Genomic DNA, 11541 nt, shown 5'->3' on the forward strand with positions numbered 1-11541 from the left:
TCACGGATGCGTCACATAAATGTACTCTAACCGGTTGAAAAGGCAAACAAGTTTCTGCTGCTCATGAGCATCACGCGCTGAAGCGGACTGTCTTTCCCAGCTACAGATAACTCCTCCTGGAGTTTGCAGGGAGCCCTGTCCTGTGCATAAGGGTCACGACCGCCTCAGAGCTGAACTGCGGAGAAGTTGGAAAGCAGGAGACCAGCTGCACGTTGGGAGGTGGGAAGCAGATACCAAACGGTTCCCGGCATCACCTTTGCAGGGACTAATGCGCTCATGGGGCCTGCTCCTGATTTTTGCTGCATAAGCAGACTGTAAAATGTCACTTGTACAATAAAGAGGCACTCAACGTTTTTCTCTTCCAAATGTTTAGCTGCTAAGGTAGCAGCAGGTCGGAAGCATGCATTCGGAGCAGATGTGGTGAACGTGCCCAGCGCATTGCCACATTTCCAACTATCCCAGGGCTGCAAACCCTCTCACCTCTGAAATCCCCAAGTTGGTGATAGGTGTGCATACGCGGCGGACGTGCCTGGGAGGTGTTTTCCGAACCCACGGCGCCCACATTTCCCTCGCACTCATGCGCGCGGCACAGGAGCACGCCGGCACGCCTGTACGCGTGTGTGCCTGCTCTTGCCTTTCTGCGTGTCCCGCATTCCCGTCACCTTGCAGGAGCACGTATTGCTGCGACCGTACGCGTGTCCGACCGTGCAAGTCTACGCTTATAGAGGCGTATACGTGCCACGCCGCACATGCAGCTCTCCACCCGTGGGTGTGCGTGTGCGCACACCCGTGCTGCCCGCTGCTCCTTCCCCCGGGGGTGCGGGGCAGCCCCGCGCCGCCAGGACGCCCCGGTGCTGAGCCGTGCCGTGCCGTGCCGTGCCGAGCCGAGCCGTGCCGGGGCGGGGCGGTGGGAGGGGGCTGGCGGCGGGGCCGTGGCGCGGCGGGGCGGCGGGCGCAGAGCGCGGCGGGCAGGGCAGGGCAGAGCAGGGCAGAGCCCCGCACCGCTCCGCACCGCTCCGCTCCGCACCGAAGCTCGGGCGCTCCATGAGCCGCCGCCGCCGCGGGGGGGCTCGGCGCTGCGCTCGCTCCCCGCCGCGGAGCCGCCGCGCCGCCGGTGCCGGGATGTGACTTGCGGCGGGCTGGCGGACAGAGCTGCCCCGCCGCCCTCGGCCGCAGCGGCCAGCGGGTGAGTGAGGGAGGGAGGGAGGGAGGGAGGGAAGGGGGGGGACCCCGGCCCCGGGGCGTCGCTGCGGGCGGCGGGGAGGTGGGGGGCGGCACAATGGAGCCGCTCGCCCGGCTCCGCTCCGTGCGCTGCCCGCGGAATTAGCCCGGTGGCCGGCAGCAGACAACAGGCTGCGTAGAGGAGTGCGGGGGGGGGGATTAGACGGGATGTAGGGCAGGACGGGGCGGGGGCGGGGGGCTGCGAACGGCGGCGGGGAGCGGGGAAGGAGCCTGGCGAGGAGGGGAGAGGAGTTCAGTGGCAGGATGGGGAAGGAGAGCGGGGACAGGCGGGGGAGGGAGCGACTGGGAAAAGAAACCGAAGGGAGACGTGAGCGAAGGGACAAAAGAGCGGAGGCTGGCGCGGGATAGACATCCTACGGGGGAGGAGGAGGAGGAGGAGGAGGAGGAGGTTGCAGGCGGATTAAGGGGAGACCGGAGAGGAGGCAGCCGCGTACCGGCCTGCAAGGAGGGGGCTGCTCGGCTTCGCGCTCGTACGCGGGGTAGTTGCAGCAAAGCCGGGCACCTCTGCGCTGCTCTCCGGCTCGCTGCCGGGCCGGAGCTCAAGGGCAGCGGTAATGGGATCCGGGCCGAGGGGGAAGAGCCTTTCGTTGCCCCCCGCCGCTCTTCTCTGGTCCCGGGGCCGGTGGGAGCCCCAGGCCGGGTTGTGGGTGCGCAGTGCAGACGGCAGACGGGCTGCGCAGCATTAGCAGTTTTCCCCGTAGTTAATAAAAAGCCCCGTCTCCGTATTACCTCTCCCCGAAGCCAGATAGAGGTAGGATTTAGCACTTATGTGAACCCTTTGTTTACACTTGACCTAATGTTTATCCCAGGGCTAACAGGATTTCCTGCGTGCTGAACCTAAACACCTAGGTTGGTTATCATCGCTATAGTACTGAGTATCTCTTTGTCAGTGATACGCTTGCTACTTACCACCAGTGAGTATCGGTGTTGAGGTGTTCTCTCGCTGCATCAGAAGAAATCAGGTGAAGGAAACCCATCTGTCATGAGGCTGTGACATGAATAGAAACGGTCTGAGAATTAGCAAAGAAAAGAAAAACACCGATTGCTATCAGTAGTATAACGAACATCAGGCATTATAGTCGGAAGTATCTAGGCACAGGCGATATACAGAATCTGACCGAAGGGAATTGTGAGCACCTAGAACATTAGAAAGATCGTTTCTTATTCTATTTAGCATTGCCAAGTATTTCTAAATGAAAGCAGTACTTTTTCTACATGTCCTTTTTGGAGTGGGGTCTTGCTTTCTGTAACCGTGCAGCTGTATATAGCATGATGTGTATAATTCTAATGCAGGGGATGTCTAAATCACTGCTGTATTTTTGCATACAAAGCACAAGTGCACTATTAATTATTATTCTGGAAATACATCTCTTCAGTAGTCTGATCTCGGCTGGGCTGTTGCTGCTCTGTTATCAGTCCTGAAGCTCATTCCTCAGATGTGATCAAAAGGAGCTGGCAGAGATCCCGTGCTGTGATTAATTCCTCACTCACTAGCATCTCTCCACAACACTTCGTGGTGGGGGTGGTTTTCTTTCGGAAATTGTACGGTGAACCAGTCTTCTGCCTATGTGTGGCAGAGCAGGTTACTATTTCTGCTACTATTGCTTTTATTTACTAGATTGTTTTTCTTCTCTGTGATTGGATGTATCTTCCTGTATCCATTGATTAACATTAGGACTCTAAAAAGGGGAACAGATAATACATCTAACCATGAATAGCCTAACCTTAAATCTTTGCATGGTTACAGATTTATTATTCTTTATATATATTTTCTAGCAGCATACGACAGTATCTTTTTGAGCAGATAAGAGATATTTGCAATCTTTGGTCAGAAGACTTTAGCTATCGAGAGCCTCATTGATTTTTAACCGTAACAACTTTTTGATGACAACTGTGCGATTTTCTGTTTCTGCTTAGTTGCTTGTAATTGTGCTTCGTACCCGCTGGGGCAGCTTTGTGTCTGCAATTTCTGTAGTCATTCTACACCAGTTAATGTAGGGGACTTCACTCTGTTGAAAACAGTAGAGTTATTACTGTTGTCATTGAGAGCAGATTTTGGAGCAAAAACTGAGGACTGGATTTGGAAGCTGTCCTGCTAATTGTATGCTGCTTTTGCCTGAAATGTGTAAGGCTTATTGATTCATTTCAAGTGCTCGTGATTGCTCTGGGTTCAGGTATGTTGGCTTAATAGTTTAATGAAATGCAATTTTGGTGGAGGATCTGGGGGGAAAAAAAAATTCTCAAGTTTATTTCCCTCTGTATGAACAGTTCCATTCAACTATGTGGGGGATATATCGGTGCCACTTACTATATCTGTGCTGGAAAGTTTCTGTGACATTTCTGCATTACTATTGCTGTAGCTCTCTGGTAATAGAAGTGACATGCCAGTCAAGTAAGAGCGCTGTCGCTACTACCACGAGGTTGCATAACTTTGCTAAGAGCTAATCTAGACATAAAGAGGTAAAAATACTGTTCCTTTACAGTTACTGATTTAGATAACTACTGGCGATAACATGCAGACAGCAGATTTTACTACAAAATTTCAAGAGACACAGGACTGCCATTCTACCCACACAGCACAGGCTTGAGGAAGACGCTATTTTAATAAAAAACCCATAGTTCTCTTTTCCAAAACAACTTTTCTGGCAAAAAGACTTTCTAGTTTTCCCTTAAATTTATTGAATCTGTGGTTTCAGCTAAAGTTGTGATATTCCCTTGCCAAACTTGTAATGTAATGTTTTCCCTTGGCTATACATACAGCTGTCTGAGTTCAGTGCTGAGTACCGGTGCTAGAAAGAGGATTTTGGCCGGTATCGCCACAGGGACTTGATTATTAACGTTGCCAGTTTTCACCTAGTCAGGCAGAAATACAGAGTAAACAGGTTGCAAACATGGCTATATTGATAGCAGTGGCGGGGAAAAGATTCCTTCTTTGGAGATTTTGAGCCCTGCTTGCAAGCTTTGGTGTGGACAGGATCTAGTGTTTAGCGAGACTTACTGACATTTGGTAGGAATATGATTCACACCAAGAATACCTCTCAGCAGTCCTAGAGATTTCTTGATCAATACTATAGCTGTCTAGGAGCTTTCTAAGAGAACCACTGTTTATCTCCATCAGCTCTCACAAAGGTAATTTCACAAATGGAAGTAACTTGGGAAAACTCCTCTTGAGTTGAACATCTCTGCATTTCTGAATATATGTTTTGTCCGAATTCTCAATGTATTTTGTCACAGCTTAATTCCCCCTTCCCAGAAGAAACTACTTCTTCGTGGAGGGGGAAATACTCAAAATTCATTAACCCTCCCTTCCCCCTTCCCAAACACTTCCAAATAGGAAGAGGAAACAAATGATGGGCTGACAATATGACTGCTTACCCATGCAGCACAATCTCCATGGAAACAGACTGTCCTAGAATAGCTCAATCACATGAGGGTTACATGACATGAATAAAGTAACCAGAAAACTGGAAAATATCTTAGAACTGGAGATACTTGCACTGAATTCATTACCCCCCAGGTCTTTGGAGAGTAGCTAATAAACAAAGCTAGTATTGAAAACAATTTAGTACATGCATATCATAATTTGTAAGTGATAGGATAGTGGAAAATTAACATGATCCTCACTTAAGGGCTGTTTATTGTTGCCAGTTTGGGTGGCATTAAAATGAATTTTGAATCATTTTCCACATGACCTCCTGCTTCTTGAAACTGGTACCAGTAGTTTGCAGCATTGCCTTAGTAGATCCTAGTGGATTTCCTCGCTTTGTGTCAGCAGGCACTGATCATTTCACACTTCTTGGGACATTTTGGATATTCTAAAGAGGAAATGCACTAGTTGAAGTAGGAACTGCCTGTGCATAGAAGTAATTGCAAAACTACCTTCACAATGTTTCCATCTAGTTAATTATGTACTCATAGGGCAAGGAGATTTATTGAGTGTAACTGTATTCAATACAAAAATGAATATATTTCACTGATGATTAGTTTTCTGTCTGTAAAGTCAGTGTTTTTAATGAGTGTTGTGACAGTTGTTGAGAAACCTGTTGTACAAATCAGATATAAACAAGTAAATATTCTACTAATTCACCATAAATTAAATTACAGCCAGGTAGGAAAAAAAAATCATTAGTCATTAGATGCAGGTCATTGCATCATTAGAACATTGTAGCCCTTTCAACAGTGCAAGGATACTGTAATTTCTATGGGCAGGCAAAAATCATCGATCACCCTTTTCCTGTTTGTCCAATTCCAGATCACATTATTTATCACAGCTTCCACTTCTAAGATGAAGTTTTGTAATAAGCTTTTTTGTCTGTTGTATGAATAAAGACTATAAAGTCATTACGCATTTATATTAGCACATTTGCTGTCTTGGTGTCCCTAATAGGAAGCAGCATAATTTCCATCATCTGTCTCCTGGCAGAGGCCGAAAATGGGATTGGTCCTTATGCAGTGAAAGGGGAATGAACATTAGTTTGAAGATTGAGATCCTCAAGATTTAGCTTTGGTGATTACAGGACTGTAATGCACAGGAAGAAAACCCATAGTTCTCAGCTGTAAGAGACTGTACAGTTTCAGACAGTCTATATAAATAGTTTTTGTGTTGGTTATGACTGATTGTGGTCAACACAACAACATTGCACCGTTACTTTAAACCATTTTCAGCTCTCATTAAAGTGTTCGATGTTTTCATTAAATGCATTTCTGATTTATGAAATATCTTTAGATGGGTAATCCTTTAGGGCTGTTTGTCTAACTTACAAAAGAGCTACCAGTAGTTTCTCTGCTTCTCGCTTTGTATCTTAAACCTGTCACGTGGGCTATATGACTAACATTATTGCCTGTTTATATGGTGCTTTTCTTCTGTATGGCCATACCGTACAAATGGAATTCTTACTCTGAACATTTTCACCTAGGCATGTTGCTCACATCAATGAACATAATCCTGCTGGAACCTGCAGCACTAACTGTGCAAGTGAAGGTTAACAGCATCAGGTTTCATATCTGGTACATGTAATGTTTTCTTCAGACTGCTCTTACAGGGCAGCTCTCGCTGGGGCAGATTGTTCATTTAAAGGTTACATTTTTAACTATCTCCTTTGCCCTGCTTTGCTTAATAAAAGCAAATGCCATAAACGTTAAAACACCTAACCTGTGTTTCCTCCTAAAACTAAACTGGGATTCGTCCAGGCTTTTGGTCCCGATAGTCAAGTGGGCTGTGTTGTGTGTTCCTAGAGAGTTGACCATTGTTTGCTTTCTGGATCAGGGAAAGTGATGCTCTGTTTTTTGTTGTTTGTTTCCTTTGAATGGCTTTAGACTTGCTAAGAAGCACAATGAGTCATTCATTTTTGATTAGTTGATTGATGACACTGCATGTGTGCACCATTGTCACAGAATATGGGATTTCTCTAGCCAATCATTCCCATTTGCAAATGTAATCTAATACCTGGGCTTTGGAACTGGATGAAAGGAGTGAATATTATAACTGCCTATTGACCGACCATAAAAATGAGATTTTCATTTAAAAAAAAAAAAAGCACAATGTTTATTTTCCTGGGACTGCTTTAGCCTTAAAAAAAAAAAAAAGTGGTTTTGACTTTGCCTTTATTCCATTAAAGGGAGCAAGGCTGTGAAACAGTCTCATTCTGATACAATTTACACTTGCATCAGGCCCAGTGCAATTTACACATACTTTAAGCACCTCAATTTGAACAAAAAAGTACTGTAGATAATGTATTATTTTGCAACAGGATGCATAATTTCTTCTGGTTGCGTTTTAGGATATTTGCAAGGGCAGTGTTTGGAAATGTTGTTTTCAATCTGTGCAAACACAGAAATGAGTCAGTTTGCATTCTGAGTACAACAGGCAAAAGCAGCTTTCTGGGAGGGCGGCAAAGGGGACTAGGGGTAGGCTATGCCAGCTGCAAATCCCGTGCAAAAAAACAGTAAAAATGGGCTATTGAAAAAAGCTGTGCTTCCAATCGCTGTGAAATCCTCCAAAGTGAACTATAGCTAAACAAACAAATATTTTGTTGTCACAGACAGAAAAATGAAAACCTACCCAGCCATTGGTTTCTTCCTCCTCTTCGTGATCAGCTATGGGTCTTCTGAAAACTCAAGTACGTCTAGAGGGTGTGGACTGGATCTCCTCCCTCAGTACGTTTACCTGTGCGACCTGGATGCCATTTGGGGAATAGTTGTGGAGGCAGTTGCGGGGGCAGGTGTGCTGACCACGTTACTGCTGATGCTGATTCTGCTGGTGAGGCTGCCCTTCATCAAGGACAAAGAGAAGAAGAGCCCCCTGGGAATGCACTTCCTCTTTCTTTTTGGGACTCTCGGACTGTTTGGGCTGACGTTTGCTTTCATCATACAAGAAGATGAAACGGTGTGCTCTACCCGAAGATTTCTGTGGGGAGTTATCTTTGCTTTGTGCTTCTCGTGCTTGCTAGCTCAAGCCTGGAGACTTCGTAGACTAGTTCGACATGGGAAGAGTCCATCTGGCTGGCATCTAGCTGGTGTGGCAATCTGCCTGATGCTCGTTCAGGTCATTATTGCAACCGAGTGGTTAATACTGACAATTGTCAGAGATAACAAGTTGGCCTGCAGCTACGAACCAATGGATTTTGCTATGGCTTTGATTTATGTTATGTTCCTGATGGTAGTTACCATGGGATTTTCTCTTTTCACTCTCTGTGGAAAGTTTAAGAAATGGAAGAAAAATGGAGTATGCCTCATTATAACACTTTTTTTTTCCATTCTGATTTGGGTAGCCTGGATGACTATGTACCTCTTTGGTAATGCTGAGCTAAAGAGAAGAGACAAATGGAGTGATCCCACTCTTGCTATTGCACTGGTGTCCAGTGGTTGGGTGTTTGTTATTTTTCATGCCATCCCAGAGGTCCACTGTACCATCCTTCCATCACAGCAGGATAACACTCCCAATTATTTTGATACTTCACAGCCAAGGATGCGTGAAACTGCTTTTGAGGAAGATATACAGCTTCCTCGGAGCTACATGGAAAACAAAGCCTTTTCAATGGATGAACATAATGCAGGTAAGAATTTACTAGAGAGGACTATATTTTCCTGTAGTAGCCAAGAAAATAATCTGTGTGAGACATTTTTCAGGTCTTCAAAACAAGGGTCATTACAAATACCATATTTTGCACACTACATATTGTTCCCTTTTACAATTTTCATTAAGATATCACCTAGTGGGGGGAAAAAAAGTGGAAAAAAAAAGCAATACAGAATATACATGTGTTTCGTTAAAATGAATCTTCTGCATGGGGTTTTTTCATTAGAAAAATTGAACAATTTCAAATGCAAAGCCAACACTGAAAGCCAAAAAAATTCACTGTGGAAAAAATACCCTCTGTTTTAAAATAGTTTAAATGACATTTTTTGTCACCATCAGTTAACAACATTTAATATGAAGTATTTTCAAAAAATCCAAGAAAAAATCAAATAAGTGCTCTATGTTACAAAACACTCAGCCTCTTGCGCAACAAAATTATTACTATTAATTATATTTCCATTAAACTGGGTTTTAGTGCCACTTTGTGACACTGTGAGGGGAAAAAAATGCAAAGTGGCGTATAGACAAGTTCAAAGACAGTCTTTGTTCTGAAGGCTTGAACATCTGAACAGAGTATGCATACATAGAGGTTTCAAGGTAATGGTTGTGTTTCTTGTCATAGCTGTTTGGTGACATAGAACAATGTGTGATGACACATCATTAAAATTTGCAGTGAAATGTTTTTGAGTGATTACTGAAGGGGCCAGCAACCAGCTGGTTGCTTAAGAGGTCCAACCCATTGCTGAACATTTAACACATATGAGAAAATACACAGGGATGCTTATGCGACCAGCGCTGGGAAGCACAAGCCTGATGGTGTTCTGTAGTGCAGGTTGCGGTCTGGTGCTGTCCCACAGTTGCATAAAGGATTTCGTTACTAGTCACACTGCTTTTTATTCTCTCTAATTGAGAAGAGGACTTTGGAATCCCAGCCAATAGTTGCCACGTTGCTTTGGCAGCCCCCAAAAGAAGGCTTGGGTCACGTTGTCCAGGCACTTCATGTTCCTATTCATCTTTATGTATCTTTGATTTCCTCTGGGTTTGATGTTTCCTCTGGATACAGACCAGACATGGAGGAAAACAGCACTCTCGTTTGGCACAATGTCAGGTCAGGAAGGCATTTTTCCTCTAAGTGTTTTAGCAGGAACTTTAAAGGTCTCCTTCTAGTATGGAAGCTGTGAACAGAAAGGAGTTAAGTTCTATGAGTATATATCAAAGGCAGTGGCAAAACAAACAAAAAATTGCATGGATAAAAGAAGTTTGTTTATTACTAATGTTCCAGAGCAGCAAAGGCAGCTTCACCATAGACAGTAAAGGCTCTTTTTTTCTTTTTTTTTTTTTTTACTGTCCTCCATCCCCCATTAAATTAACTTCATAGTAAGGTAACTGCAGTGGCTTCAGTGGAGCTATTTCTGACTAAGGCAGGTCTAAGAACAAAATTGGATCTTTCACTCTGTATTATTCCCATTCATGCATGTATTTTAAAAAAAACCTGGAAGCTCCTTTTTGATCTAATCATTCAGTGCTTAAGTTTTTTACTGAAATGGATAGACGTATGATAGCTATAAAATCATTATAGTATCTATTGTAGTGCAATTTATGTTCTGTTTTAATCTGAGTCTTACACAGTAGAATACAAAATAGATTTCCTTATCTGATGCCCTTATTAATATTTACCGTAAAAAATGCATGTCATTCCTATTCCTATGGCATGCGGGAGAAGGATACATACATTTTTAATACATCAAAACAGATTATTTCTTTGCAGCGGTTCTTTAAGTACAGACTTATGACAAAAGGATTTGGAGACAAAACTTACTGGTATGGTAGAAACTTAAAGTAAATACAGGTAATAATATTCAGCTCGCATATTATGGCTGCTGAAGTTTTAATTTAAGTCAGATCACTGTACTGATGGTTGTCAGTGGCTAAGCACCTGGAATCTATTAGCAATTGGCTCTCTGCAGGTATGTAGAGAATGCTCTCTTCTTTTATTCATTTAATTAACCTCAATTCAAGAATTCTTCATTAAGAGTTTAGAAATTAAAGGAGGGGTACTTTCTTCAATTATACTTAAGAATGATGTTCAAGAATATAAGATCTACTAGTTGTAAAATTTTGGAAGACATGATAACCAGAAAACACCTCTTAGTTCCCTGACTGTAATATTTGTTTTAGTAAGTAGTTAGCTTTAAATAGAAAACATGCTTGGATAAACACATTTTCCATTAATTCTTGTTATTTCCATTAATACTTGTATAAAGTAATTTAGTAATTTTGCTCTTTTTTCTTTCTTTTTTTTTTCTTCAAGATTTTAAGCAGCATTTTAAGAATCTGAACAACCTTTAAACTATAGGTTCAAACAAGCGTACCGTCTCCTGGTTTATCTCTTTCTTAGCAAAATGTACCTCTAAGTTACACATAACAACAAGAGCTGTTCTATTCCAGAAATATCATTCAGCATTAATAAAGCAAAACTAGTTTAAAGTCAGTTATTTAAACATCATTTAAGCAACATAGTAATCTTGGATTTTAATATTCATATGATAAGTTGAAATATCTACTTAAAAGAGTTATTTTCATATCTTTGTCTTGTAAAAATGTTACTAAAGTATTTAGAAACCCTGGAAAAAGGCAACTTTAATGAGTTCTCAGCACTTTCTGGAAGTGCAGCGTACACTAATAGGGCAACTTCTGTAAGGCAGAGAATTTGCCTTATACATGAAAAATCTGGATGTGAAATGTAGAATGCTACAGCTGTCAAGAAACGCAAGCCTAAGCAGCTCTGGTACTCACTGAGTTTCATTTAATAACTTTTAGTACTACAAGTTGACCTCAGAGCCAATGCCTAAAAACAAAGTTAGGAAAATTTAAAATATGTGTTAAAGGAGACTGACACTACATTTGCTCAAATCTTCTTGGCACTATTTGTTTTTTACCTATACATACTCTACGCAAGTAGATGTATTTAATAGTAATGGAAAAAGTACAAGGAAAAAGGGTAAAATGCTATGAGAAAAAGCTCCAAAATGAGTATTTTGTCCACAAGCTTCATCTCTGATTCTCACGTTAAAAGAATTTTAGACTTACTGCAATAGTAGGGAATGAACATTTAGCAATATGATATCGAACTTACTAGCTCTTTAAGATAACTTTGAAATGACCATGGAAATTTTGTGTAAATATTTTGTGTAAATGTGTAAATATTTTAATGATAGTAT

General features: G+C 42.8%; 2 protein-coding genes across 5 annotated transcripts in view; one reads left to right on the forward strand and one right to left on the reverse strand.

Moving 5' to 3' along the window:
• The first annotated feature begins 937 nt into the window (after positions 1 to 937).
• Positions 938 to 11541, forward strand: part of GPRC5B (G protein-coupled receptor class C group 5 member B) — a 16974-nt gene continuing 6370 nt past the window's right edge. For 2 of the 4 annotated variants that reach the window (XM_075058402.1, XM_075058405.1), the window contains exons 1-2: positions 938 to 1186; positions 7284 to 8297. In XM_075058402.1, coding sequence (XP_074914503.1) covers positions 7292 to 8297 — 1006 coding nt within the window. In that variant the 5' untranslated portion in view covers positions 938 to 1186; positions 7284 to 7291. Of the gene's footprint in view, positions 1187 to 2063; positions 2092 to 7283; positions 8298 to 11541 lie in introns of those variants that run through there. The other 2 variants (XM_075058403.1, XM_075058404.1) reach the window with 2 other exon arrangements.
• The window catches only part of IQCK (IQ motif containing K), a 55384-nt gene continuing 52147 nt past the window's right edge, over positions 8305 to 11541 (reverse strand). Inside the window, exon 9 of the mRNA XM_075058406.1 lies at positions 8305 to 9495. Within this exon, the coding sequence (XP_074914507.1) occupies positions 9470 to 9495 (26 nt within the window). The 3' untranslated portion in view covers positions 8305 to 9469. The remainder of the gene's footprint in view (positions 9496 to 11541) is intronic.

This window comes from Buteo buteo, chromosome 27 (genome assembly GCF_964188355.1).
Source record: "Buteo buteo chromosome 27, bButBut1.hap1.1, whole genome shotgun sequence".
Lineage (NCBI taxonomy): Eukaryota > Metazoa > Chordata > Aves > Accipitriformes > Accipitridae > Buteo > Buteo buteo.